The sequence below is a fragment of the Eschrichtius robustus genome, chromosome 2 (assembly GCF_028021215.1).
Source record: "Eschrichtius robustus isolate mEscRob2 chromosome 2, mEscRob2.pri, whole genome shotgun sequence".
Taxonomy (NCBI): Eukaryota; Metazoa; Chordata; class Mammalia; order Artiodactyla; family Eschrichtiidae; genus Eschrichtius; species Eschrichtius robustus.
The window spans coordinates 165,519,725-165,547,673 of record NC_090825.1 but is presented as its reverse complement, the minus strand read 5'-3'; the positions used below and the strand labels follow the sequence as shown (position 1 = coordinate 165,547,673).

At 58.8% G+C, this 27,949-nt stretch overlaps 2 protein-coding genes across 2 annotated transcripts; both read right to left on the bottom strand.

The window, feature by feature from the left end:
• Positions 1–222: 222 nt before the first annotated feature.
• GMIP (GEM interacting protein) lies at positions 223–9,666 on the bottom strand. The gene is made up of 21 exons (XM_068536636.1): positions 9,539–9,666; positions 8,457–8,541; positions 7,920–7,995; positions 7,751–7,808; positions 7,323–7,448; positions 7,167–7,231; positions 6,949–7,056; positions 6,422–6,502; positions 6,169–6,339; positions 5,942–6,079; positions 5,395–5,582; positions 5,061–5,167; positions 4,897–4,986; positions 4,501–4,578; positions 4,278–4,432; positions 3,861–4,049; positions 3,615–3,752; positions 3,315–3,511; positions 2,597–2,984; positions 1,165–1,231; positions 223–1,031 (listed from the first exon to the last, which is right to left on the bottom strand). The coding sequence occupies exons 1-21, from the start codon at positions 9,555–9,557 to the stop codon at positions 658–660; spliced, it is 2,898 nt and encodes a 965-aa protein (XP_068392737.1). The 5' UTR covers positions 9,558–9,666; the 3' UTR covers positions 223–657.
• A 1,551-nt stretch (positions 9,667–11,217) lies between these two features.
• ATP13A1 (ATPase 13A1) lies at positions 11,218–27,071 on the bottom strand. Its single transcript, XM_068536635.1, has 26 exons — positions 26,669–27,071; positions 24,317–24,406; positions 24,031–24,221; positions 22,497–22,569; positions 22,152–22,307; positions 21,980–22,049; positions 21,795–21,901; positions 21,137–21,266; positions 20,957–21,012; positions 20,255–20,381; positions 20,027–20,164; positions 19,827–19,947; positions 19,319–19,476; positions 18,830–19,005; positions 18,645–18,755; positions 17,411–17,536; positions 16,445–16,553; positions 14,696–14,895; positions 14,519–14,615; positions 13,648–13,808; positions 13,462–13,576; positions 13,178–13,374; positions 12,187–12,329; positions 11,871–11,982; positions 11,642–11,785; positions 11,218–11,556 (listed from the first exon to the last, which is right to left on the bottom strand). Exons 4-26 carry the CDS (start codon positions 22,560–22,562, stop codon positions 11,446–11,448), a joined length of 2,931 nt encoding a protein of 976 aa, XP_068392736.1. The 5' UTR covers positions 22,563–22,569; positions 24,031–24,221; positions 24,317–24,406; positions 26,669–27,071; the 3' UTR covers positions 11,218–11,445.
• Between the last annotated feature and the right edge of the window lie 878 nt (positions 27,072–27,949).

The window sequence follows — 27,949 nt, the reverse complement described above, 5'->3', positions numbered from 1 at the left end:
ATTGTGCAGGACCGGATTGCACGCTGAGCTCCGGGAGGGCCGGCCCGGTGTGACTCAGCCAGGTGCCCAGGCCCAGCCTCTACTGCATGTAGGTGCTCAGGGGTGTTCTGAGATGAAAGAAAGGGGACTTGGTTTCCCTGGTCGGTAAAATGGGGCGAAAGGATGCTGCCTCACCGACCTCTCCCCTGTCACCCTTCCCTGGCAAAGAAAGACACTCAAGGGTATAAAGGACACAGTTTATTCAGAGGCCACCAGACCCCAGGCAGGATGTTGAGTCTGGGTTGCCCACACCCTCCAATATATCTGGTCACTTGGGATCAGCTAAGGAGGCAGACAGAGATGGGGGAGTGGCAACAACCAAAGTAGCAAAAAGCACCCCTATCCCACCGGTCAGAGACTAGGGTGGACCTCAAGGATCCCATGATCTGTATTGACCCTGAGTGACCTCTGAACCTGAGTGGCCCTGTCGCTTGACATTGACCTGTGTCTAGTGGGGGGGGGGGGATCCTGGTACATTGCTGCTGAAGGGGTTTTAGTTCTCCCCTAGGCCATGTAGTCTCTCCCCATAGGAACTCTCCAGACGCCCCAACATTGAACTCCTGGGATGCTGGGCCCATCTTCTCAGTCCTGGGCTTCTTGGTCAGAGTGCTGGGATAGTCAGAAATGGTCCTCAGCTTCCTCAGGCTGGGTGCCTGGGCAGCAGGTGGCCTTGGGCACAGACTCGTTGTGCAGCTTGGAGAGTAGCCGGGCCGTCTCCTGCGTGATCTCAAAATGCTTGGGCAGTGGGGTGCGGCGCAGAGGGCTGCCCTCACGGGAGGTGGCGGCAGGGCCGGGTCTTGGCCTCCGCAAGCTCCCTTGGGGCACTGATGTGACAGGGGTCTCCTCGCACAATTTGGAAGCCACCAGGGCCAAGCAGGACAGCTGGTGGGTGACAGGCCGTACACCCCCCCGGGGATACTTCACTGGCTGGCGGCTGAAGTGGCCACGGGACTGTGTCCCCAGGGGTGAGTCCTCAGGGCCTTGGCTGGACACTGTGGGATAGGGTGGTCAATGCTGAGCACCCTTAAGTCCTCTGGATACACCCCCCCATTGTCATCACTCAGCCAAGCTACCCCAAGTCAGGGGCAACCCCAGAACCCCTGGGCTACCCCACAACGCACTCACCTTCCTCTCCCTCATTTTTGGTGTCTTTGGTTACTTCCTCTTCCTGGTCCCTCTGTAGAGTTGGAATCTGCAAGAAGAAACCCAAGCATGCGACCTCCAGCAATAAAATGCCAGTTCTTCGTAGACATGCAAAAGTTCCCTTGCAGTTTTGGTATCTGGGGAGAGATGATGCCCTTGAGAGTGTACTGCTTGTCCTCCTGTGAAGAGCAGTGTCATTAATCTCAACTGTGGGCTCTGTGAGGGCAGGAATGACTTTGTTCAACAGAGGACCAGCCCGGAAAGTGACAGCCTTCTCTGCATTAGGAATGCGTGAACTACCGGTCTTCATCCTGCTCTACTTTCTGCAATTTCAGGCCTGCTTTTTAGCTTACCTAAATATCTTTTAGTTCATCCTTTAGCTAAATGCTAATAGCAGTTGGAATTCTTTCTCTGTGTCCCGAGCACTTTCTGAGGTATTCCAGTTCTCAGAGTCCCACACCTCACCAGCAGCAGCTTTCCCAGCTCTGGGGTGCTGCAGGGGAGATCCTAGCTCTCGGGAATGGTGATTGTATCAGGATCCTGAGGGTCAGGAAGCCTCCCCTAAGAGTCTCATCTGTAAATGGTTTTCATTAACAGTATTTACCTCTTAGGGCAATTACTATGCAAGCACCCCTGCATTGTAGGCGTGCAGTCAATGGAGGTTTGCACACCCCTCTTTGGCCTCACTTCCTTCCACCTTCCCCTCACTCATTCATTACAGCATGGGGCTGTGCCCTGAACACACCAGGCATGGTCCCACCTCAGGGCCTCTGTACTGGCTGTTCCCTTTGCCTGGAACACCCTTCCCCTGATCTCCACCTGGCTTACTCCCCCCTCACATCCTTCCAGTCTTTGCTCAAACCCATCTTCTCCATGAGACCCACTCACAGCATCCTGTTTACTGCTACAAACTGCCCACCACCTCTCACCTTGGTGCCCTTGGTGTCCCCTACTTCACCCTACCCTTTCTTTTTTCTATAGTATTCATCACCTTGTAACATCCTGTATAACTGACTTTGTATCATATTTCTTGTTTATTGTTGGTTTCTTTCCCACTAGAAGGTAGGCAACCAAGAGGATGGAATCTTTGAATATTTTGCTAACTGATGGCTAGAAAAATGCCTAGAACAACGCTTGGCACATAGTAGGTGTTCAATAAATATTCTGTTGAAGGAATGAATGGTACTCATATTAATATCTCTGCAAGGCTCTACCCTGTTGTTACTCCATTATTTCCCACCACTCCATTCCTTACCTTTCCTTTCAGAATGAGTGCAGGGTAAATAAGGAAAGGAGAAAGGGAATGAAATAGAAAATTTTCAAGGGAAAGGAAGGAAGGAAGACAGGAGAGAGAGTGAGAGGATTAAATGGAGAGAAGGCTCTCCCCATGTCTGTGGGCCCAGCAGGTTCCTACCTCTGTGGGCGTGGTCTCGGGATGCTTCTCCAGGGCACTAAGGGGCATGGTGTCTGGGTTGGGGTCCGAGGCTAGGAATATGGGCAGGGCGTCCAGGGCAGGTTGTGAGTGTGGTGGCTGGGGGCTGGTTGGGAGGGTCGTAGGGGGTGGGCTGGGGTCTCGGGGCAGGGGCTCAGTGGCCAGGAGGAGGTCATCAATCCCGAAGATCTGCTCATAGTGTACAATGAGGAACTCGATGAGCTGGGCCTGGTGCACGGAGTCTAGCAGGCAGGTGACAGGGCCGGCGCTGGCTACCCCTGGACCGTCCGGCAGCCGCAACAGTGTCGGCCCAAACACAATGCCCAGGTTGTTGGCAGACATCTTGTTCTCCTCATACTGTGCAGCCACCCTGGGGACAGTGTGAGGAGAAGGGTCAGGGCACAGAGGGTATGGTTATTGGTCATCGGGTAGGATCTGCAAGCCAGGCTAGTGGCGACTTGCCCAAGTCATGGGTAAGTGGTCCCAGTCATTGTGTACGACCAGGAGCCACATGCCTGGTGATGGGGGTCAGGGGTCAGCATCCAAAGTCAGGAGTCATGTATTAAGTTTCAGAGCTCAGAAAACACATTCAAAGGTCAGAGGTCAGTGTCAGGGGTCAGTGGTCACATGTCCAAGGAAGGAGTCCCGGATCCGTGCCTCAGGTCAGAAGTCACGTGTCAAGGTCAAGGACAGTGCACACCTGAATAGATGGGCCACCAGGTGCCGCAGGGTGTTGTAGTTAGAGTCAGGCAGCTGCACCAAGAGGGTCTTCAGCGAGCGGATAACCTCAGGGCTGGGGCTGGGGGTCCCAAGGTCGTGCCCAGGGTCTGCATGCAGGGTCTTAGCCAGAGAGATGAAGGCGTCGTAGAGGTGGAAGGGGACCACGGGGTCAGTGAGCTGGGGGTGGAATGGCAGGGGGGGACATGGGTGTGGGTGGGCTGCAGAGGGTCCTCAGTCTGAGCCCACCCGGCCTCTGACTCCTGAGCTGCTGAGCACCCACCTCCTGGAGGAATCGCTTGAGAACACTCGAGACATCGTGAGGCGAGTTCCCTGACAGGTCAACCAATGCTCGGCCGTTCTCAAAAGCCTGGCACAGCCGTTCCACGCGGACCCGGGACCCGCTGACCCTATAAATGCCCTGAAGGGCAGGGGTGGGAAGTTGGACAGCTGGCTTGCAATCTGGCCATTGAGAGGGCTGGGTCACTCACTCTTAGGGATGGTCAAGGGTCAAGGGTCAAGGCGGCACCTGCACACTCAGGGCGCGCTGTTCTATCTCGGTGGTGCACCTGGTGATCACAAGGGGCACCTCCTCCGGGAAGTCCCTGGGCAATTGCAGGAAGTTGACCCCAAAGAGGGGGGTCCGGGCTGGGAGCCGCTTATGTCCGCAAAGGATCAGTAGAGTCTCGAGGCAGCGCTTGTGGCAGGTCAGAAAGCACTGAGGGAAAAGTCACAGGGTCAGGGAGGTCATCGGGGGTCAGTGGGGGAAGAGAAGGTCATAGGGATCCTCAGGGAGCAGGGGCAGGGGGCTCATAGGAGATCATCAGATCAGCGCAGGTCCCAGGGGTGGGAAGGTCTTAGGGAATCTCAGGTCAGAGAGATGCCTGGGGTCAGAGAGGTCACTGGGGTTCAGCAGAGGTCATTAGGTCATCGGCCCAGGCCACACCTCCTCGCACTCGGTTCCGCTGACCATGAAAGCCTCGCACTCTCGGCACTTGGCTGGGCCCCGCAGCCGCCGCAGCCGGTGGGTCTGGGCCGCATTGGACAGTGTCCACTTCTTGAACGGGGTGCCTGGCCCGTTCTCCAGCCCATCTCCCAGGTCTGCAGGGAGACAGGGTCAGGAGTGCCTAGTCCACCCCCACCCCACCCCTACCTGCTTCCAGCCTCACCAGGGTCTCGCTCCTCAAAGTCATCTGAAGATTCGGTGCCTGTGGACGAGACCTTCACCAGCCGCCTCGTTCCAGAGCCTGGAGTCAGAGGGTTACAGAGGTTGGGGGTCACAGAGGTCATGGGGAGGCTCCAAGGCTAAGGAAACATTCCTGGTTTTCGGCCTTCCAAAACCACCCACAGATGCCCTTGGGGAAAGGGTCAGAGGTCAGGAGGGGGTGGGTCAGACAGGTCAGGAGTTAGGGGTTGAAGAACCTGGGGGGTGGTTCAGAAGTTGGATCAAGAGAACGGGTCAGAGGTTGAGAAAATAGGTCAGGGTTGCAGGGTAGGTCAGAGGTCAAAGAATGGGTTTGAGATTGAGGGTCAGAGCCTGGCCAGGGGCTGAAGGATGGTCCCACCTGGGCTGGAAGTGGGAGAGTCCTGGGACCGAGACTCGCTGCCACCACCCATGCTGTCCACATCACTGGCCAGAGTGGGGCCCAGAGTTCCTAGGAGGGGACAGGTCAGTTAGGTAGGGCCTCCTGCCCCAGCACCACTCCTGCCTGCCCTTCACAGCACTCACCCTGCCAGCCTGTGCCAGTGTCCTCCCAAGGGCCTGGCTCAGCTGCACTCTCATCCAGCGGTGGAGGTGGGGCTCCAGAGAGCTTCTTTTTTGTGTCCAGAGGGGAACTGAAAGGAGAGGTTTGAGGGCTCTGATAACCAGGAAACTGGCCTGGGATGACATCACCCTGGCATCCCGTTTAGGCCCCAACTCCAAGTACTTGGGTCTGCAAGCCCTTATGGCCATGAGCATCGTGGCCCCCAGTGCAGTAACCCCAAATTCCCAAGTCTCCCACGACTGGGACAACCCCACCCACCTGCTTGGCTCCTACCTGACCCCGCTCCTGGGGACCCACCTGTGCGTGAACTCCTGGAAAGAGAAGGCTGGTGGCGGGGGCGGCGGGGCGTCAGGCCGCAGCGCCCTCACGAACTCCTGGTATCGCTGGCCCGGCTCAAAGGGCGCGCAGCACTCGGCCAGGGCGGCGAAGGCGCGGGGGCCGCGTTCTGCCTGAGCCCCTCGCAGCCCGAACAATCCCAGGGTCACCTGTGGGGCGGAGGCCTCGGGTGAGAGAGGGGCTGGGACTGGGAGCCTGGGGCGTGGCCTGACCCTGAGAGATACCAGCTCGGTCCAGGCTTGGGGGCGGGGCCGGGCAGTGGGAGGCGGCTTAGGGACAGGAGCGTGCAGCTGGAGTTGGGGGTGTGGTTAGAACCAGGGTGGGTCATCTTGGGGGGTAGGACCCCCTGGGAGGGGGCCGAGGGGGAAGTGCAGTCAGGGTCTGGGGGCGGGAACTGGCTGTCCAGCGAGAAGGAGCGGGTCCTGGTGCCCTGGAGGCGGTTTAGGGGCAGGGGGCGCCCAGCCGGGGCGAATGAGTGTGGTGGGCAGCCGTCGGGTTAGGGTCTCACCCGCCTCAGCACTTCGTCCCCCTGCAGCACCAGTTTGCGCACGTGTGATACGATCCGCTGCTTGGCGGCCTCCAGGTCCTGCTGCCGCACATTGGCCTCGCGGACGCAGGCCTGGTACAGCGCCTCGGCCTCCTGCGCCTGGAGGGACCAACGCAGGGTGCGTGTGTGGGACAGATCGTGGGACCGGGGGCGCCGAAGCACAGGGGGGCACGGGGCCGAGTCCCCACCTTGGCCTGGGCCTCCTCTCGTGAGCGCCGCCGCCGCTCCTGCTGCTTGTTGGGTCCCGGCTGGGCCTGGGGGGCCGGGTCTTCGGGGGACGCCTGGGAGCGCACCCGGAGGTCCTCGCTGCGCTGCACATACTGGAGCTGGGCCCGCCGCAGTGCCTGCACCGCCTCGTTCTGTGGGCGGAGGAGGGACGCGGTCACTGCTTCTTCATCTCCTCCCCCAGCCCGCTTCCCCAGGCCCCACCTTAGACCTTACCATCCGCTTCTGTTCTTTCATCCACTGCTCTTTAAACTCCTTCCGCCACTTCTCAATCTCAGTCCGTTTGGCAGCCAGGGGCTGGGAAGGATGGAGAATGGGGATGCTGCCTCAGGGCTACTCGATCATTCCGTTCACTGGGGTCACATGTCTTTCATCCTCTGGACCCTTTTCTGGGTCTGCACCCTCTCTCCTGGGTCTTCTCACCCAGAAGACCTCTCCCCTCCCCCAGCCCGGTGTCTCCAGAAAAAGGCTCAGTGGTCACCTCCATCCTTTGTGCCTGGACGCAAAGATGCCAAGGCTCTCTTCCTGGGCACACTTGGCACCTCGCCCCGTGGCCCGCAGAAGAACAAAAGCACGGTTTTGCAATAGCACAGGAAGCCTGGTTCGAATCTCTGCTGGGTAACCTTGGGCAAGTTCCTCAGCATCCCTGGGTCTCAGCTTCCTCATCAGCAAATGGTGCTGATGGTAACGGTGCCTTCCTCCAGGTGGCTGTGGATGGAATAATGCATGAAGGGCCCCCTCACCTGGTAGTAGTCTCTTTTCTGCTGGGCCACTGTCTCCATGGCCAGGGCTCCCAGGCTGAGGTCGTGCTCCAGAAACAGGGTGTAGATGTACTGCAGTGGCATGTGGCTCTGAGGGTGGGGAGAGGCCGTCTGGTGTGGAGAATGCTAAGGATCTAGGGGTATCTGGCTGGGGTTCTGGAGGGATTGGGCTCTGGTGGGGGGTGTGTGCTCATGGCTACCTGCTGGTGGATGGACACCTTTCCAGCCTCGGCAATCTTCATGATGTTTTTGGCAAACTCCAGCTCTGGGGGCAGACAGCAGGGGTCTGAGTCAGGCAGAGTGTGAGCGCTGCAGGGTCTGGGCAGGGCCTGGGACCCGGTAGGAGGGGTCCTCACCATGGCTGGCTCTCTTCTCAGTCCAGGCCAACAGCTCCTTGGCGTAGCGGCTCCAGGTCTTAGCATACTCCAGGGCTGCATCCACACCCCCCTTGGTCCGAATGAGCCGCAAGTCCAGTTCCTCCCCTGGGGCAGACGGTTGGACCTCTGACCTCTGAACCCTCCCGTGGAAGCCTTCCCTGAGCCCTCAAACCAGACCAGTGGACCCTGTTCTACACCCTATGGCTTCCCCAAACACCCCCTTGTTTTCATTTGTCCAGGTTGTTTTACACTGATTCTCCACTCAGACTGGGGGCTCCCTGAGTACAGGGGTTCAGATCTGTTGTGTGCACTGCCGTGTCCCTGGTGCATGGAACAGGCAGTTGATGATGGAAGGACTCCTTTCTGTCACCCCCCCCCCCACTCCCCTAGCCTCAAAGCCCCCCTACCTGTAAGGGGTGCAGGATCCTCTGGGGAGGGACCACTCCAACGGTTGGTTTCACTCGTCTGAGGGGGAGGGAGACAGCATTCAGGAACAAGCAGGGCAGGGGCTCCACCTTCCTCAGACCCCCTCGTCCGAGGTCCCCTCCTCCCTGTCCCCTTGGTCCCATCCCTCACCAAAGTGGCTGTGGGGGTCTTGTCAGGTTCTGGGTCTCCTGAAAGCACAGGGTCTCCAGCCAGCATCTCAAGGGTCCTGGGAGGTAAGGGTGTCAGGATGCCACCCTCCACCCAGTCTGTCCCACCTAGGGGTGCTGGGGGCCCCAGGGCAGTTTGGGGACGGTCCTAGATATCACCTCTGTGACATCTATTGTATCTGGGAGTCCTGAGGGATGGGGCTTTAGGGGGGAAAGTAGGTGAGCTTTTTTTTATGGGACTTGAGATAGAATTTGAAGGATCCCAGGTAACTTTGGGGTTCAGAGTGGGATTATAAAGCTCTCAAATGTTTTAAGGGGTCACAAGGGTCACAAGAAGGATACGTGGGGGCCCTAGTATCACTTTGGGGATTTCAGGTGGATTTGGGGGGTTGAATTTTGGTATATTCAGGTGTTTTGAGGATCCAGAAGTTGCAGGTTCCTAATGGGGTTTCAGGCACCTAAATGGTTAGGGATTTGGGGGATCCTGGTGGAATTTGGGGTTACTCAGGCACAGACTCACACGTTCCCGAGTGAGATCTCGAGGTTGTCCAGGCTCCGGAAGATATCACTGTACCTCTTCCTGCTCTCAGGAGCTGAGGGTAGCCCTTGGGGAGGGGAGTATCACACATGGGCCAGCGGAAGCCTCCCTCCACCCACCGCACTTTGGCAGGTTGTTTGGAGGGTCGGGGCGGTGGGGGGGGGTGGTGGGGGAGAGGGAGAGAGAGAGAGAGAGAGAGAAAGAGAGAGAGGGAGGGAAAGGGAAGAGAGAGAGAGTTCTGTTCCCATGGGGAGTATAGGATGGTGTGGGTGTCTGAGCTGGGATGGAGGGAGTGTGGGCTTGGGTGGGGCCCGACTTGGGACAGGCAGATGGACTCAGGCACAACCCAACACAGAGACAGCTGCTTAGAGGAGCAGAGACACCCACACATGCATGGGCCCAGAAGCAAAGCGACAAAACAGACGTCCTAGATACAACCACACTGTCTCCCGGGACAGAGCCGGCTTGACAATGGAACCACATGGACCTCAGCCCAGACAGATGGAAATACACGTGGGACAGAACGGCACATGGCCTGCCACAGAAACACACACAGGCAGCCTGAAACCACAAGAGGCATAAAGACCAAATGACAATCAGTATGCAAAGCAGAGACACAAAGACAGGCGGAAACGAAGTCGGACCTTGCCACATTTCTGTCGCAGGCACCACTTCTAGAGCGCCCAGATCAGCATGTTCCCCTCCCCGGGCAATGGAGTAGCCGGGTGGGGATCCTGCCGCGTTGCCCTCTCCGTCAGCGGTCGTGACACCCTGCCCCCATCACAAATATCAGAAGCAGAAGCGGCCACTTCCCCTTCCTGGGCCCCCTCCCCCAGGCATCCGGGGTGAAGACTGCAAAGGGGGAGGGGGGATCAGGGACTGGTGTCCCGGGCCCCCCTCAGCTTGGGGGTTCCCACAGTGGAGCATCCCCGTGTCCTTCCCATTCAGAAACTCCTCTCCCGGCTCTCTGGACGGAGAGGGATAAGCGGGGCCCCTCATTGATTTAGGAAGTAGGATACTGTCGGGGGAGGCCCCTCTCTGATCCCGTATCCCGGACCGCCTACCCGGCTCTGTTGAGTCCATGGTCCGGCCCTAGGATCGCTCGGCTGGGACGGGGATTGGGATGGAATCGCGCGCCGGCGCCGGCGGGGCCCAGCCCCGATTTCCTGCCGCGGCCGCCGCTGCCCGGGTTCCGCGTCGCCCCGCCTCGCGGAGGCCCCGCCCCCAACCACGCCTCTGCTGGTCGGCCACACCCTCTAGGCAGGGAAGCGCGGACCACTCCCCCTGCCTGAGCGGCTGGGTATGCGGCTGGGCCAGGACCTCCTGAGTGACCTGCCGAAATGACTCCATCCCGGCCAGGGTTCCCCTCCCCATCTTTGCGGGGTCCCCAAACCCCAGCACACTCCCCTTGCAGTGAGTCCACAGAGTCTGCCTGGCCTGAGGAGCCTGTCCCAAACCTTTCACGTTCTACGACCCAATGACGCCCCTGCCCAGGGGTCTCTTGGACCTCTGAACTCATCCCAACCTGGCTGGGGCAATGGGAGTCCCCTGGTTGGAGGTATGATGTCCTGCCTGATTCCAGTTGAAACTGAAGTCCCCTAACACGCTGGGGCTGGAGATAAAACTGGGGGACACCCAGTAATGCTCAGTGCTGGATCAGGCTCTTGAAGACCCAGTTAAAGCAGAGCCAGAGCGCCCTTAGCACCTCTCTCAGGCACGGAGGGCACAGAGACCCTCGCCCTGAGCCCCTGCAAGAATCATCCCCAGCAAACCCCAAGTCCAGAGTGCTCCCCTTCTGGTTGCCTCAAGGATTCCATGTGACCCTAGCAGCCCCTCTGCTGGATGGGGTCTGGCACCCCCACCCCTCCAGAAACCTTGGCCAGTGTTCAGGGCCCACCTGATGCTCACAGCTGGTCCCAGCCCCTTTCCCACTTTGGCTCCCAGGGCCTTCCTTGGCCTGTGGGCCACACTCCTCCTGATGGGAAGCCAGTCAGGGTTGGGCTGCTGAGGATGACCAAGGGGCAAGGGCAGGAAAGGGTAGAGAGCTCCTCACCGAGCATCGGTGGGGAGGGGGAAGTTGTCCAGAAGCCACGGCCTGGGTTCCCTGGCCTGAGGTCATCACATGCAACTTGCCAAACTTATAAAAATGCACCCACACCCCACACTCTGTAATTTCTGACTGGAAATAGTTTCTTCTAGTTTTTGGCTGTTGAGAAGGCAAGAAATCTCTGACTGTGGCTCTTAGCTTTCATGCTACCTATTCCACAGTTCCTGAGCTATAGTGAGGGAGCACCTTTTGAAAGGAAGGACAGTAACAGTATGAGAGCCAGGCTGCATGTCAGACCCTGGCTATGACCTGTGTGGTGCAGAATCCTGAGTGTGACCCGAGTCGGTGTTCGTAATGATTTGGATTGAACTTCCTCATATCTGACACTATGAGAGGAAGGCATGCTGTTATTTTGCATATTATTGAAAAGGGAAAAATGGCATCGATCTTAAAACTCCCTTCAGTGCCTGAGGTGTCAAAACGTGAAGCTGCGAGACCACAGAAACATGGGGGTGCTTGCAAAACTAGGAAATACGCAGAGCTCTCTGGGTTCCAAGCTTGGCCTGTCCAAGTGCTGAATGTGTTGCAGAGGGAGGTTAGAACCTTACACAGCCCATGAGGAGGGTGCCAGGACCTTCCTTGGGGACCACCCAGCCCCCAGCGACCCCTTCTGTGGCGCAGAGATGGAGGCAAGGCTTCTTCAAATCACTGATGCTGCTTTATTTACCAAAGACGCTGGCCCAGAGCTGGTTCCGCCAGCCAGGCCTCAGACAGCCGTAGGGGGTGGGGTGGGGGTGTCCCAGCTCAGTCTTGGTGGGCAAGGCCAGGTCAGCCTCACCGTGGGGGCAGTGTTCCCTCCTGGGGCCCTCGCGGGGCTCCTGCCCAGCGGCAGCGGAGTGGGCAGTAGGTGCCAGCACCGCCATCTCAGGAAGGCACTTTCAGCTTTGGGGTCCCCAGGAAGAACTGCAGGACGCGGTCGACCAGGAGTGCCAAGCAGAAGTCCAGGAGTAGGACCTGGGCGATGACCAGCTTGAACTGTGGGACAGGGAGTGCTGGTGAGTCAGGTGCCTGCAGACAGGTCCAGGCCAAGTCCTGGGACCGCGTCTACAGGGCCCCTCACCTCCACAGGGATGTCCACGAGTCCAAACTGGCTGTTGAACTCAGGTGAGGAGCCAAGCAGCAGGCCCACGATGGCCAGGAGTGACACGGCCAGGCTCCACACCAGAGGCCTGTTCTCAGGCAGGCTCTCCATGAAGGGTGGGCCCTGTGGGGACAGGCAGATGGACAGCTGTGTGTCGTGGCAGCCCAGAGGGTGGGCAGGGTGTGCTCGGGCAGGGGCTGGGCCTCACCTTGTAGTTAATGGCGAAGGTGGCCATCTGCATGGCCATGGCCATGATGTACACTGTGCTGTTGACTAGGCTTGGCTCAAATTCTTTGTACAGGTCCACAAATTGCTCCTGCCTTCAGGGACACATGGGGGTCAGGGCCCCTTCATGATTCCTGCTGCCCCCCCGCGGAACCAGGACTCCGCCTGGTGGACTCTGCTGGCCTGGCCCCGGTCACCCCAGGCCAACGTCTGCATGTTTCTCCTGCCACCCCCCAACCGCAGGGATGCCGCCTCCTCTGGGAGCAGCCTGTCCACCCCCAGGCTGGGAGTGCACTCACTTCTCAGGGCTCCGGGCCTGGGCCTCGCTGTACAGGTAGACGAGACTCATGAAGTGCACGCAGAACTGCAGCATGACAGTGAGGATGGTGTATAAGTTGAAGATGTTGGGCAGGGGCCGCTCTCGGGAGAGGGTCTTGAGGGGCTGCAGGGGCAGAATGGGGGTCAGGGCCCAGGCTCGCCCTGGGGTCACCCACCTACCCTGCTTCCTGGCAGGCCTTGTGCAGAGAGTGGTCACCAAATTCTGGGGGTTACAGGTCAGCACTAGTCCCCAGAGCCCTGTCTGCCCCCCATCCCCTCAGTCCAGATGCCACCCCCACCTCGCCCAATGCCCAGCCATAGGGGTCTTAAGATCCACCCCGCCCCCGCTCTAGAATAAACTTAAAGCCCTCCCTGTTGCTCATGGGGCATGTATGATCAACCCAGACCACCTCCCACCCCCTCTGGCCAGCAGGGCCTCCTTGCATCAGCCCATGACCATCTGCGGTCTTTGTGCCTAGTTCCTCGCTGGTTCTCTTGTTCTTTATGCGTTGGCCTGAATGTCAGCATTACACAGACCTCCCTGACCGACCCTGAGGCCATTCCCCACAGCCTGTGTGACCTACTTGGTGTTTCTCTCAGCACTGCATACTGAGTGGTCTTGATGATCGTTTTCCCATCTGTCTCAATTGTGTGGCCCACCTGAGACCCCAGCCTGTGGACAGTGCTGGGCCTGAGCGGCGGCACTCTGAAGAGCCTCAGTGGGCACCCGCCCTGCCCCCTGATCCCCATGTGTAACTTGGGGATGAGGGTTCCCATCCCAAGGGCTGCTGTGAGGATAAAACAGACATGTGGTGGCGCCTTTAAGAGCCTGCCCTGGCTGGCCCAAGCGTCGCCAGTCATCAATCCGAGAAGCCTCCCGGCACCTCTGGGGCAAGAACCACGGCTTAGAGAAGCAGAGGGCACCCTTGGGCTGGGGCGGGAGCCCCTGCTTTGCTCAGGGTCCTGGCCCACCTTGGAGCGGGAGATGAAGAGGAAACAGCCAGCCAGGAGCAGCCCCTGCAGCGTGGCCTGGAAGTCACTGAACTTGACACCCTCCAAGTATAGGACACTCTGGCTGTAGGCCAGGATGAGGGCATTGAGCGCCAAGATCTTGAACATCTGCAGCGTGGTCACCAGCGTACAGCGGCCCTGCTTGATCACGTGGCAAACTGCGGGGGAAGGCAGGTGTGGGCGTGGGTGCCAGGTAGGATGGGCCGAGGGATGGGGTAGGGGAGGATCACGGCAGCAGGACTCACTGCACTGGATGGAGGAGAGTTTGGAGGTGAAGGGCGCAGCGATGCTGGCGTCCCCCAGCTTCACGATGGGCATGCTCTCGTCCTCGAGGTCCCGAAGCACCTGACTCAGGCGGTCCTATGAGGCAGGTAGCAAGGGGTGAGACCTGACCACAAGGCGGTGCTGGTGCCCCCCCTTCTGAGACTCACCCGCTGGGAGGCCAGCTGCTCCTCAGAGGGTGGGAGCCCCGACCTCTGCTTGGCTGCCCTGGAGGTGGCCCTGACTCCACTGTTGCTCAGGACGGGGCTGTCCCGGGGCCGTCGCCGCCGCTCGATGACCCGCTCAGGGGCATTGGCCAGGAGGGCCACACCTGGTAGGAGTGTGTGTCAGGAGCCAGAGGGAGCCTGCCACCCCGGCACAGAGCACGGAGTGTCTGCTCAGCGCAGCTAATCCCGGGGCCAAACCTCCCCATTTTACCTGATCACCCACCCCAAGGAGCGCCTCAGAGAGCATCTATCTTACTTTCTACAAACTACTTAAGGACAATAAAAAAACAATACCCAAATAAAGTATATAATGCTATGTAGGTAGGTCAAAACTAACTGATTTCCAAAGAAGTTTATTGCCAAGAATCATAATGAGGTAAATGATGTGTCATAAATATCGTAGTTGATAAACCAAATGAATATCTGAAAAGCACTGAAAGAAACTAGGTTAAATTGGTCTTCAAACATCAGCTTGACATCTATATTCTGTTGACACAGATCCGAGGCTATAAACTCTCCCTGGCCTCTGGCCTTGGCCCTTGCAGCCCATACAGTGCCCGGGGGGCCTGAGACAACCAAGTCGTGTCTGCCCCATGGAGCCGCCCTAGACCCTCACCAGAGCTTCTTGGTGATGCCCGCCACACTTTTCCTCAGACACTTGTATCTCTTCCCGGCCTTGGAGCCATTCAGATCCCCAATGCCACCAGTCCCTGCCCCGCCCCTTCACTACTGCTTCCTCACAGAACTTGCTCAGTGGCGCGTCCCTGATGGTAAGCCGGTGTTGGCAGAACAGCCCCCAAACCCAGGGGCTCACCCACATCAGCGTGCTTCAGGGCACCCACGTCGTTGGTGCCATCCCCACACATGAGGGTCACGTAGCCCAGCTCCTTCAGGCTGGTGATGACAAACTCCTGTTTGGGGAAAGACGGGCTGAGTGAGGGTTGCATGCCATCCCCAGGGCCCCGCCTGCCCTCCGCCACCCCGTACCCACCTTCTGTTTGGGGGCCACTCGGGCGAACACTTGCACGTGTGGGATGAGGCGAAGCAGCAGCTGGGGGTCCTCGGCCTGCAGGTGGGCCAGGCCATCGCCCGTGAGGCACAGTGCGTGATCCAGGGCCAGTGCCTTCGGGGAGCCCTGGGCCAGGGGCAGCGTGATGCTGCCATCGATGGAATGCCACTCACACGGCCGACCTGCAGGGCCAGTGCCCAGGGTCAGGGATGGGGCTCAGCTGCTCAGGTGGACCCTCTCACTTGGACCCCACGTGTGCACTCCTAGTCTCTCCTCTCTGGAGCACCTTCTTGGCCCCCACCCCAGGTCCATACCAACCTGTACCCCAGACCCTAGGCACCCCATAGAGACCATGCACAGAAACCTCCGATACAAAGGATCTGAAAACCCAGGGCCTAAGCCACTGGCCTGAGATCATGTGACGGGCCAGATTCAAACCCAGGCAGCCTGACCTCAGACGCGCCACCCCCTCCCCCCAACCCCTCACCTAATGAACCCCCAACCCTGGGGGCCTGCCTGAAACTCTGCTCTCCTAGGGCCAGGGCACCCTGAATCACTTCCTCAGGCCAGACACTGCTTGCTACCCACTTCCCCTTTCTAGTTGGTTGGTCTAGGTGCGGATGCTGAGCACCGAGGACAGCTGAGGGCAGCCCACCAGCCTTCTCAGCACTGGACAGCTGGCCCTGAGCTGTCAGAGCCTGAAAGGAAAATAATCTCCACCTGGCTCCTGTTGCGGCTGTTCTGTTAGAGCAGCTTCACTCGCTCAGCAACAGTCTTGGCAGCCACCTCTGGGCCACCTGCCTACGATCCCCAGGCTCCGGAAGAGCCAGTGCCTGGGACTGGGACAGAGACCGGGGATCAACAGCGCAGACGGAGAGAAGGGCTGGGAGGTTCTGGAAGCCCTCTCGGCCGGGCCATTCCGGCACCCTCCTCTGGCCTGCAGCCCGGTGACATCACTGGTGCATGTTGCTCCCAAGCCAGGCCCTGCACCGGGTGCTGTCCTGCGGCCTCTGACAGACTCCACCCCACCAGCCAGAGGTGCTGGGGCTGGATTCGTCCCTCCATTTTTCTGATTCTGAGGCACCACTTGCAACCAGTTTGGTTACTCAGGTGAGGCCAGAGACCATGAGTTCTGGAATCAGGACATCTGAGTTCAAATCCTTAGTCACCGTGTTTCCCAACGATCCAGGTGGATGGATTCACTTCTCTGTCTCCTTGTCTATAGAGCAGGGGCCCCAACAGCTGACCTGGTTGGCTTCCTCCTATGTGGGGTGGGAATGGCGAGCCCTCCCGTGTGGGGCAAAGAGTCTGACGAATGCAAACCAAGCCCTCTGCCCCGGGTTCTGGCCACACCAAACACGAGCCCCAGCAGTCCCGGTGCTCAAGAGGGCAGCACTCGCCATGCACAGGCAGCCAGCCAGGCCCAAGGCGGGTGGAAGGCTATGAAACGTGGGCTGGTGTGACCACAACCAACCGCCTTAACATTGTAAGGTGCTGCTGGCCCCAGAGCCGGTGACCGCCTGCATGCTGCCGCGCAGGTGGGGTGTGGAGCTCCCCGGCCAGATAGCCCAAGCGTGCGCACGGGGCAGGGCTGTGATCCGCAGGCCTTGTGTCACGGGTACTGGATGATGCTGGGCGTGCTCACTCAGGCCTGGCACAGAGGTGAGCCACCAGGCGGGAGCTGTTCTTGGACTCAAGGTCCCCCCAGCCCACGACCACTTGGGGCCTCACCTCTCTCCGTGGGAGGCTGCAGGATCAGCGTGTGAGCCTTTGCAATGAAGTGCAGCTCCTGAGCCACATGGCAGGCAGTGAGCGGGTTGTCACCTGTGATCATGACCACCTGGGGAGAGGGCGGAGGCAGTGGAGCAGGGCTCAGTGGGTCAGAACTCCAGCCCGGAGACCTGGGGGCCAAGTCCCTTCTGAGGACAGCCACAGAGGAAGCGCTTGGCCCCCTACTGGGGGCTGGGCTTCCAGGAGCCTCAACCTGCCTCACCTGGTAGAGTTTTCTGCGAATGATATGTGTATGTGCGTCTTTCTGAGAACACCCACAGCCTTTATTTGCAACACAAACTAAGAGCCAGCCCTTGGTGTGGACCCTCTTGGCTTGGTTGATGCTCCAGGCAGGAGATTGGGGTGGTATGACACAAGCTCTAGCCTTCTGGCTTAGAGCCTGGTGATGGCAAGATGGGCCTTGACTGCTGAGGCCAGATGAGGACTAATCATGTCACTACCCTCTGACACTGCCAGGCTCGCCTCCCACACCCTAAACTGAGTCCTGAACTAGAATACACAAACCACCAAGACTGACAGAGAAAAGCCACTGGGACACACACAGCCTGTCTGGGTGTTGTCTCCACATCCTCCAACCCAGCCTCAGCTTCTTCCTAAGATGGGGCGGAGTCGGGGGAATAGCCCTCATCTCCCAGTGATGCTGGGGGCCTGAGAAAGTGATGTGAGAAGGGTGGGCACAGATTGAGTCCCAGAGCATCCTCAGGCATGAGGGATAGCATGAGCGTCCAAGCCATGGTGGAGCTCAACCAAAAGCCATGGAACCTTTGCTTCCAAGACCCAGATACCCACCGCTGAGTGCCCCACTGAGGATGGAACTGTCCTCTACTGTCACATCCCCCTGTCTGTAAGGAGTAGCCAAGACTGCCCACCCATGGGGCCTGGTGGGGAGGGGTCCACTGGCTGTACCCGATGGGAGGCGTTCTGGATCTCGCGGATCACGGCCTTGGAGTCAGCCTTGAGTGGGCAGGAGACCACAATGAAGCCGACGAACTTGAGGTTGCACTCCAGGGCCTCCCGCTTGAGCTCCCGGGCCTGTGGATGGAGACAGCAGTGCCCTCATGACCTGTCTCTCCCCCTCCCCCATTTCCCAAGCTCTGACAACACGCTGGGGTCGGCGGCGTGGGGGGGAGGTCAGAGAAGGCCCCATCCTTGCAGGAGGGACACTGGAGGGTCAGAAGGTGAGAGGTGTGGGGAGAGTGAGAGGCGCCCTGGTGGCAGAGGGGCTCAGCAGTGGCTGGGTGGCCCTGGCCCCCCAACGGTGCCTCTGCCCGCTACCATGGACAACAGCATGACACAAAGCCCCTGTATTTCATCTCCTAGAACAGGAAAGTTGAGACTCTCCTTTGATAACCACTGAGCAAGAGCTCACGTTCCCTATCGCATACCAGCAACTAAAAAATCTCTGCCCTCATGGAACTTGCCTTCTACTGGAGGAGACATGTAATAAAGAAAGTCACAGAAATCAGAGCACTGATTACCACGAGAGAGATGAAGCCACGGGAATGGGGCAGAGAGGGTCGTGGGGTGGCACAGACCCGGGGGGCTCTGAAGGGTCTGTGACTAGGCTCAGGAACGGGCCTTGAACGAGGCTCTGAACAGAGGTGTGACCTGGTGTGCCTTCTGGAAGGGTCTCATGGCCGCTGGGTGCAAGCAGACGAAAGCCACTTGGATGAGGGCCAAGGTGGAAGCAGGTAAAGGAGCAGCGTTGGTACTGGAGGTGGGAGGAGAGCCTACAGCCAATGGGACGTGGGGTGTGACTGAGGGCTGGGGATACCCCAAGATCATGCAGTGACCAGGTGGTTGGGCAAGGCAGGGGTGGAGCTGGGCTGGAGATAGGGAATCTAAGGTGCCCCAGGGCGTTCCCCAAGGGGGTGTGAGAGAACCCGTGGATGCGAGGATAGGAGGTGAGACCTGGGTGTGCTCTCTAGGGAGCAGCCCTGGGTTCTGGGGTAGGATGGGGTCCGTGGGGAATGGGGCATGCAGGGGACGAGAAGAAACTGAGGACTGAGTGCCACCTGGGGCCTCCAAAGGTAGAGGCCAGGGAGGAGGAAGATGAAATCGTGCCCGTTCATGGTGGTGCGACAGGGGACAGAAGGTGATGCGGACAAGGGGCCGGTAGGAGGGGGGCTTGGGCCCTTACCTGCTGGTGAGTGAGGTGCCCCAGCTCCTTATACCCCAGCGCCAGGACACGGGCTCCTTCCCGGGAAATCTCCGTGTGGATGTGGTGGTAGTCAGGTGGGCACTGGGCAAACTGCAGGGAACGCAGGGGGGATGTCACCAACCGCCCTGCACCCCCCTCCCCACCCTGGGCCGGGGCTGGCTCACCATGGAGTGCAGGGTTTCAGGGGCCCCCTTCACGGCCGCGATGTAGCAGAGATCGGTGGAGCCAAGCTTCTCGTAGGAGGCGAGCACGGACATTCGCTTTAGGGCACTGGCAAAATGAAAGCGCTGGTGAATTTTCAGCCCCTGAGTTTTAATACTTCGGGGGAATACTTTCTCATCTGGAAACAAATAAGTACGAGTCCTGAGGGCCTTCGCTCCAAAGAGGCAGCCAAACCCCCACCTGCCCCCTCCGTGCCCTTCCTCCCTCCATCCCCTTCCTCCCCCCACCTCCAGACCCGGGGCCTGCAGGAACTCCTGGCTCTGGGAGGGGTCCGAGCTGGGAGATCTGGGTATGGAGGACCCTGCCCCAGGTCAGAGGTGAGCCTGTGCCCACCCACCTGCCTGAGTTGAACACACAGGTGCCTGAGAGGTACATCCCGCCTGCCCGGGGACGTAAGAGCTGGCGGTGTGGCCGAGGCTCCAGCCCCTCACCTTTGGTCAGCGTCCAGTCGACGGCCGTCAGCATGGCTTTCTCAAGCGGGTCACCCACAAGGGTGCCGTCATCCAGCTGCATGAGGGAATGGCATGAGGCCAGAGCCCGGTGTGTTTCTATGGGGATGTTGGACACAGGGGTCACCTCCTTCCCATCTCTGCAAGGAGGAAGAATAGCTGGTTACAGGGTGGAGGTGACTGGGTAGAGGGACCCCCTGGGAATTGCCGGTCACAGTGGGGGCTGCAGGGTGTTGTCTTGGTCCCTGCGACACCTGCACGCGTCTCATGAATGCCCCCAGAGGTCACGTGGCTGCTTGGAGCCCAAGCTGAGCCCCCTGCCACTGTCACTCACACTGAAGAATGCTTGGGGGCTCCCTAGAATGGACCTCTGTGGTAGGGCCTGTGACAGGCCCTCACTTCGAAGGCTTGGGCTGGGCAGCTGTCTGTCCCTTGAGCTCCCAGAACGCTCCCGGCTGGGCGCCTTGTGATCCAGACTCCCCACGCTCACCGGAGCCCGGCCACACCGCGCACCACCAGGCTGTCGCTGGTCAAGGTCCCTGTCTTGTCAAAGCAGCACACCTCCACCTTGCCGGCGAAGGGGATCCGGAAGGGCTCCGTGCAGTACATGTCTGGGTGGTGGGAGCCAGTGTCAGGGGTGCTGCCGGGCCCCAGCCCACTCGGCACCCTGTCCCTGCCCCAGAGACTCACAGAGCTTGGCCAGAGCAATGAGGGAAGTGTTGACGGCCAGAGACAGCTCAATGGGCAGCTCGGGGGGCACGACAGAAGTGAGGATCAGCGTGCATTCCAGAAACAGCTTGTAGCGGTTCCGGCTGGGGTCCTTGGTACCTGCGAAGACAGGGCCTGCCAGCCTGGGGGCCATGGGCACAGGGTCCAGCAGATGGTGGGGAGGCGGGGGGGAGTGGTCACGGTGCTTACCTTCGATCCATACGTAGGCAGCTGCCGCAATGGCAAAGACCAGGAGGAAGAGGATGAAGATGAAGGTCTCCAGGTTGTTCGCTGTCACCCTCTTGACCCCAAAGAGGATCGTGCGCAGCAGCTTGCCCTAGAGGGACGGAGGGACAGAGATCTTTCCTGGGAGGGTGGCGGCCCTTCCTGCCTAAAAGCACCAGGGCCAGGTTCTCTCTGCTGCTAGGGAGTGCCTGCCTGGGCTGACTGAGCGCCACAGCTGACAACACAGCTGTTCCAGGAACTGCACAGCTATGTGGGCGGCTGCAACTCAGCCAACAGCTACAGAGTTACGGAGACCAGTGACTGAAGACTAGGGGTCAGGGAAGGAAGTGGCTGAGATTGGGGCGGAGGGATGAATTTTCTGGAAGGAGATCTGACCATCATCTCTACCAAGGAATCCTCATGCCACTTTAGTGAAGAGTTTATGGCCCAGAGTTTTAGATCCCCAAGTGTGCGGGACCAAAATCAGTCTGTCTGTGAGGCAGAACCTCAGCCAGGGAAAGCAGGCCTAGTCTGGGGCTTGTCTCAGCACTCTGGCCCCCAGCCCAGTACCTGGTATCAGAGTGAGCCTATGGGGTGGATGTTCTGGGGTCTGAAAGAGTTGCCATCTCAGCTGTCCACCATACGCCCCAGGGACCACCCTCCTCAGAACTGGGCAAGGTGCCACACCTGGGATGTGTTGAATCCGGTCCTCAGGACGTAGGCCACACACCCACTGTCCACCGCTGGGGAGACAAAGAACCAGCGTCATTCGTGTCTGCTCATCCCGACTCTCTCAGAGCCAAGCAGACTTTGAGGGTTTGGGGGTGGCAGGGCTAGGGCACCCCCAGACACCCCTGAGGCACCTACGCTTCAGGCCTGTGGTGGCTTTCTGGGGAGGGATGTGCTGCACCACCTTGGTGCCCCCGAAGATGACGTGGAGCCGGGAGTCGGCCTGGAGGTCCAGTACCCGGTTGGGGCTGAGGTCTTCGATGGGTTCCTGGGGACGACAGTAAAGTCAATGGCTAGTCCCACCTTGGCCTCCTTCTCCATCCCCAGGCTGGAGAGCCGGACCCTGGGGCTGGGAGGAACCTGCCTGACCCTCACAGGGCTCCCCAGCCAAGCCGGTGCACCTCACAGGGGCGGGGGCTCCACGCTGTCTTCCTTCCACCTTCATGTGCAGCATAGACTCCCTGTGACCCCGTACCCGGCCTCACCCCGGATTCACAGCTTCCCGGCTTCTCTTAGCCCACCTCAGCCTGAGATCCCAGGGGGCCTGACACCCCTGGCACCCCACAGATGCTCCTGGCCTCTCATCTCCTTCCCTCTCCTCATCACCACCTGACTCCCCTTAGTCCAGGGCACTGACCTGCCAGGAAACCCAGGATCTCCATCCAGATGCTATGCCTCCTCCAGTCTCCTGGCCCAGCCACCAGCCCTTCCCTGGCCCGTTTCCTCCTCAATGGGTGGGACAGTGACGCGCCTGAGTAGACTGAGGACCCCCCTCCCTCCACTCCTGACCCAGCACCTTCATCTGGGGCACCGACTCCCCAGTGAGCATGGCCTCGTCCACGATGCAGCGGCCCCGCAACAGCAGCACGTCGCATGGCACCAGGTTCTCCTGTGGGGAGCGGCCTGCAGGGCAGGGGCAGGAGGGTTGGACAGAGCCTGAGGCCTGGGCTCCCACCGGGAAGGAGCAGAACTGGGCCTCACCGATTGAGACGATGTCCCCGGGAACAATCTCATTGCTGGCAACGGGCCTCCACTTTCGGCTCCGGTAGACCTGGGAGCGGGGGGTTCAGTCAGCTCTGGGGATGCGCCCATGCCTCGCCCACCCCAAGACCACAGGGACCCTCCTACCCACCCGTCACGCTACTGGCCATACCTGGATCATGTGGGGCTTGTTGCCCATCTTCCGGATCTCTGACATGTTCCGCATCTGCTGCTGCACCAGGGAGGCCTCGAAGGCCACCAGCATGGAGAGTGTGAAGACACTGTAGTACCAGTACTCGTCCAGACACCAGAGTCCCACGCAGAACACCTATGGGACACGGGCCTGTCTGTTCCTGGGAACGCAGGGAGAATGCCTCCGGAGGACTGGATGGCACACGAGGGCCGTTCTGCCCACAGGCTCTGACCACGAGGACAGGGAGAGGTTTTCATGTTTGGAGGTGGACCGTGAAAGCCCCAAGGAACGGTGTGGGGAGAAGGACCAGAGCTGCTGCTTTACCTGGAACACAAAGAAGGGCGCCGTGGCTCTCTCCTTGAACAGCTCTGAGAAGTCAGGCACCACCATCTCGGCCCTGAAAGAGACCAGATGCCACGCCCTGTTCCCGGTGGGAAGTCCCAGGAGCCCCACCCCTGACACCTCCACTTCCGGGCACGGAAGGCCTCCCTGGGCAACTAGGGGCCCTGGTGAGCTTCCAGACATTGGGATGCTCAACTACGGCTCTCCTCGACCGTGTGGCACTGAAGCAGGTGCGCAGACTGCCCCCAGCCCTCTGCTCTGCAGGACCCAGGTGAAGCTTCTGAATCAGCACTGGGCTCCTCAGGCAGCCGCCCCCCTGAGCGGGGCTGGTGCAAGACGAGAACCTATCATCTGGGTGGGTGACAAGGGGAGAGGAATGGCTGACTGTGGGACGGGAGCCCTGAAGCTGCACAGAGGAGGCCCGGCAGCTAGGTGCTGTGGAGTCCCCTGGGGCCTGAAATACAGTGCCTGAGCCCCACCCCACTATGGAGACGGGGAGCCTGAGCTGGGCTGTTCCAAAGACTCCCTAAATAAAAGCCCTGGAATTTGAGAAGCAGGGCCGAAAGGTGGGCTCTACAGCACTCTGTGTGGTGGCCCCATCTGGCCATGGGACCAGCCAGGTCCACTACGGCCGTCCTTGTTTTGCCCTGCAGATCTGGAGTGATATCCAGGACATGGGATTTGAGAAAAAGAAACTGCACAGTGGCTGCATTGCAATAAAAACTGAGCCCCACCCTGGACTGTGTAGGGTACCTTTGCATAAGCGAGGACGGTGTGAAAGTGGACATCCCAGGCTGCCACCATGGCTGACCTGGGTTGGGGAGGGGAGGATCAGTAAATGTTTCCTATAAACCTTCCTACTAGATCGCTGGTTGCAGTAACGTATTTGTAATTTTTTGAAAAGCAACTAGGTCAAGAAATAATTTCGTAGAGATTCTGAGCATTTTTGAGTCAAGGACAATTATCACCGCGGCCAGGATGGGGGCTCTGAAGCCCAGCTCTGACCCCTCCCAGCTCCTGTCAACACTGGTGGTTTTGGTGAAAGTTAAAGGAGAAAGTGCTGACAGAGCATCTGCATTCTACCTGGTACAAACAAGAGCTATCCTGCTCACCACCATCTTTTTTTTAATCACCACTCATAAAGTACTGGGATATGTATGAGAAAAATGACAAGAATTTACATTTACAGAAAAAATTTAAAATAAACAAGAGAACACAAGGTACACAACACAAGACAAGGATGAACAGCCCTGGGCCAGGCTCCAAGCTGTGGGCCCTCCAGGGGGTTCCTATCAGCAGGCAAGTTTGAGAGAGACTAGACTAGAACACGTTTCTCAGAGGGCGCCTGCCACGTCCACCTGGAATGTTTTGTTGAAAAGGTGGATTCCTCCAAACCACAGGGCATATACAAATGGGGAAGGAGCCACTAGCTGGGATAGGGACCTGGGCTGGTGACCACAGGCAGAGGCCCAGTCCTGTCTCAGCAGGGGCGATGCACGGGGACGCTGGGACTCACTTGTTGCTCCCAAACTTCTTCTCGGCTGCACGGATCTCCGAGTCCTCCTGGAACCCTCTGTTGCTCTGGTAGAATGAGAACGGGTTTCCCACAGGAAAGGCCACGGGAAGGAAACGCTTCTTCTCCAAAGCATCATAGGAATACTTGATCTTCTGGAATTCGAAGGACAGCACATCCTGGCCGTCTTCGCCCTGTGGGAGGTGTGTCTGTGGCAGAGGCCCCTGACCTGGGAATGTCAGGGCCTGGGGATCCCATCCAAGCCCATGCTGGAGCAGATGGTCCCTACCTCATCACGGTGCAGGGCTACGAGCTCAGTGGAGCCGTTGTTGGGAGTCGGCACCACCTTCACGAAGGTTGCTTTGCTGGGGTCGAACTCCTGTGAGAGGCAAAGTGCTGCCGCTGAGCCCTTCTCAAGCCCCAGCTCCACGGCTTCCACTGGGGAGGTCACGGGTGCCGCAGCTCTGTGGACATGCTCTGGAACATGCCACTGGGCTCTGGGTGCTGACTGGCCACTCCCCAGTCTGTCACTGGGACAAGGGACAGCACTGCACTGGGCCTCTGGTCCTGCCCATATCATAAAGCCAGGGTCATGAACAGCGCCCAGCGCACAGAGCTCTGCTGACGAAGGTGAACTCAGGCAGGAAGAATGCTGCCCGGCATGAGGTACACTCTCAGTGCACGCGAGCCAAGCCCTGTTACAGCCCACCTGGCCCGCTGCTCCCCCTCTGCCCCCCGTGCCCATTACTATTCTCGCTGTGTCCTCGAGTGACAAGGGATGATGAGGCTCATCCTTGCCTCAGCTAAGGGCACATGCTGTTTTCTCTGCCTGGAACGCATGGTCACACCGCTGGCTTCAGGCCTGCGCTCAGATGTCACCTTCTCAGGACGCTGCCCCTGGATGCTCCATCTAAAGATCCCTCACAAAATCCTCACCCTGGTTTTCTCTCTTTACCATTGACTGCTGAGTTCCATCTCCCCCACTAACACCGTGAAAACAATGCGTTTCGTCTGTTTTGTTCTTTGTTATTTCTCCAGCACCTAAGACACAGAGGCGCTGAATGGAACTGCGTTGGCACTCCCTGAATCCATCCCACCTCTGCTCCACCAGAACCCGTGTTGCCATGTGTTTTTTTTTGGGGGGGGGGCGGGGGTTTGGGGGACATGGCGGTGACCCTGAGAAACAAGGCCCTGCCTCTCCAGAAGTTCACAGGCCCCAAAGCAGGCAAAAATAACAAGAGACAGAACTATGACCGCAGGAAACGCTATGGTAGAAAAGTGCAAAGCACGACATGCGGCCAGCCACACACCAGGTGCTTCGCAGAGTTCCTCTGTTTCCTCTTACAATGGCACCCTGAGGTAGGTGTTAACAGTTCTCACTTTACACAAGGGGAAGCTGAAACCCAGAGGGCAGAAGCACCCCTGTCTGAGATCTCTGACGCAAACCCAGATCTGTCTGTCCTAACCCCACAGCTGCTTAGTTCTTCTTTCTTCTCCATCCCTGGAGAGAAAGTTAATAGTCACACTTTTTAGCTGCAGGCCAATAGGCAGCTGGAAGTTTGGGGGTGTTACCCCCCAACTTCCCTCCATTCTTTTGTCTCTCACTGGGGTCCTTCATTGTACTGACTTGAAGCCACCAATCCCAGAAGTTTGAGTCTCTCCCCTGGGATAAGAGAGATTTCACTTTCTCAAGAGAAAGAGAATTCAGTCCACATTTAGGGTCAAAGAGGGGTGAGGGAGGGTGGTGGTGGTGTGGTTTCTCTTTCTCTTTCTGCAGCCCTGGGTGCTGTTCCCTTTTCCTCTTCTTTTAGCAAACCTGTGGTGGGTGGTGGGATCAGAGGGGAGGCTGACCTCAGTGCCCATGGCTCCAAAACCTGCTGGTGTCATCCGAGGCAGGCTCAGAGGGCAGTGGCACAGTCACTGATATCAACTGCTAACCCAGGGCAGCTCTCACTCATCCAGATCTCACGACTAAGGGTCACATGCACTACCTCGCTGTTGTATTCTGATGGCAGTCCTCATTACCATCACCCCTGCAGACAGACACAAAGAGACTCCAAGCAGTTAAGTCACTTGCTCACAAACACCCACTGCTCCTCTTAAACGCTGCAGTTAACTGCATTTCAAGCTCATTTTGGTCGTCATGGGGTGGCGGTGGGGGGCTCTGAGCCCTGGCCAGCAGGACTGATGCTCAGTTCTCAAACCAAGCTCCACAGACAGGGAAACCCGTCCCACAGGTCTAACCTCACACTACGAACAACAAGGTAGGAGACAGACAACAAAGAAGGTAAGACCGTTTCCAGGAGAAACAACCGACTACTCGCTAGTATGGGAACTAGTAAATGGTGACATATCCCGGGCCCTGCGCTAAGCTTTTTACAGGTATTACCTTATCGAATCTAAATGACCACACCAGAGAGGAATTCCAGAGAAGGGAAGTAACCTGCGCCAGGGTTACACAGCCAAGTCAGAAGCGGGGCCAGAATTTAGCTAGCGCAAAAGGGTGGAGGGCGCCTCTAGGGACCCGGCTCCAGCAGATGCGGAGGCCCCGGCTGGGTTGGGGACGGACACAATCTCAGTAGCTGGGACCCGCGGTGAGGCCGGACCATGCCCAGGGTCGGTCTCGGGTGCGCACACTTACCGGGGTGCAGGTGAGCGCGCAGTGCGCGTGCACGGACCAATGTCCCGAGAGGACGGTGAGCGCGTGCGCGAGGCAGATGGTGGCGAGTACAAGCAGCGCGGCCTCGGGGATCTGCGTCCAGCTGCTGCCCCAGCCCCAGCAGCCGGCAGCCGCGGCACCCAGCCAGGCTGGGTAGAGCAGCCCCACGAACGGCAGCACCGTGAGGCGCCGCAGCAGCGGCAGCCGCCGGTACGGCCACACGGCCGCGACCAGTTCGTCGCCGCTCTCTATGAGCGCCGGCCCGGCGGCAAGGAGAGTGCGCGGCAGCGGCCTGGGCTTGGGCTGCCCGGCGGGCTGGGCCCCGCAAGGCCGAGCCCCGCAAGGCACCGCATTGCCCACCGCCGCCGCCGCCGCCGCCGCCGCCGCCGCCATCTTTCCCAGCGCCGCTCTCGCTTCAGGGCAGAGGCTACGGCTCACTTCCGATGTTGTACTTCCGGTAAACTCTGGGCGCCGCCATGGCAGCCAGGAGTGAGAAAAGCCAGGGCAATGTACGGGTCTGGGTCCGGAAGTGGCTACTCAGGGCACCGCCATGATAGGCTGTGGCCGGAAGGAGAGGCAGGGCGCCGCCATGACAGAGAGGGCTTGAAAGGGCTAAGGCAGCCTGCCTGCTTTGCCACGCCGGACTGAGACCGGAAAAGGCGAGGCAAGGCGGGTTGGGCGCCACCATGACAACCTACATCGCAAGAGGCCAGTCCTCCTCGGAGACTGCACTGTCTGGGCCACGAGGGGCGGAGCCTGGACACTGCGGAGGTGGGGCCAAAGAAGCACCAGTGTTCAGGGGGCGGGATTTATCATGAGGGCGGGCCTTGTGCGCGTGCGGGTTGGGTGGAGGTGGGGTGAGGTTTCCCTACCTCCGGGCTTGGGTAGGGCTCGGGGCTGGTGGGCTTCGAGAGTCTAGACAGGACACAGACACACCTGACAGGAGGCATCATGTAATAGATAATAATTACACACCCACAAAGTTACTACTTTAACATAAGAATATGAAAAAATTGGTGTTTATTTACTTATTGTTCATTATTTACTTTCCTGTTACATAAATGCTATTGTTTCAACAAAAACCACAATAGGACTAATTAACAGTGGCAATTAGTATTTCAGTACTTAGTAGTACTACTAATAGAAAACACATCCAACAAGATGTTTGAGAAAAATGTGTATGATATGTTTATAATGTTTCTGGCCTCTGATACAGCAATATTTGAACTACTTTTTAAACTCTTTACTGGACATTAAATTTGT

Bases quoted from the DNA above. Each gene is read 5' to 3' on its own strand.
- GMIP (XM_068536636.1), bottom strand. The intron at 5,583-5,941 runs GTGAGACCCTAA...TCCGCCCCACAG, and splicing joins GGGACGAAGTGCTGAGGCGG to GTGACCCTGGGATTGTTCGG. The intron at 4,987-5,060 runs GTGAGTGCTGTG...GTCCCCTCCTAG, and splicing joins CACTGGCACAGGCTGGCAGG to GAACTCTGGGCCCCACTCTG.
- ATP13A1 (XM_068536635.1), bottom strand. From the start codon at position 22,562: ATGGTGGTGCCTGACTTCTCAGAGCTGTTCAAGGAGAGAGCCACGGCG. The intron at 13,375-13,461 runs GTGAGTCCTGCT...CTTCCCCCGCAG, and splicing joins ACTCTCCTCCATCCAGTGCA to TTTGCCACGTGATCAAGCAG. The intron at 11,786-11,870 runs GTGAGGCCCAGC...CTGTCCCCACAG, and splicing joins CCTTCGCCATTAACTACAAG to GGCCCACCCTTCATGGAGAG.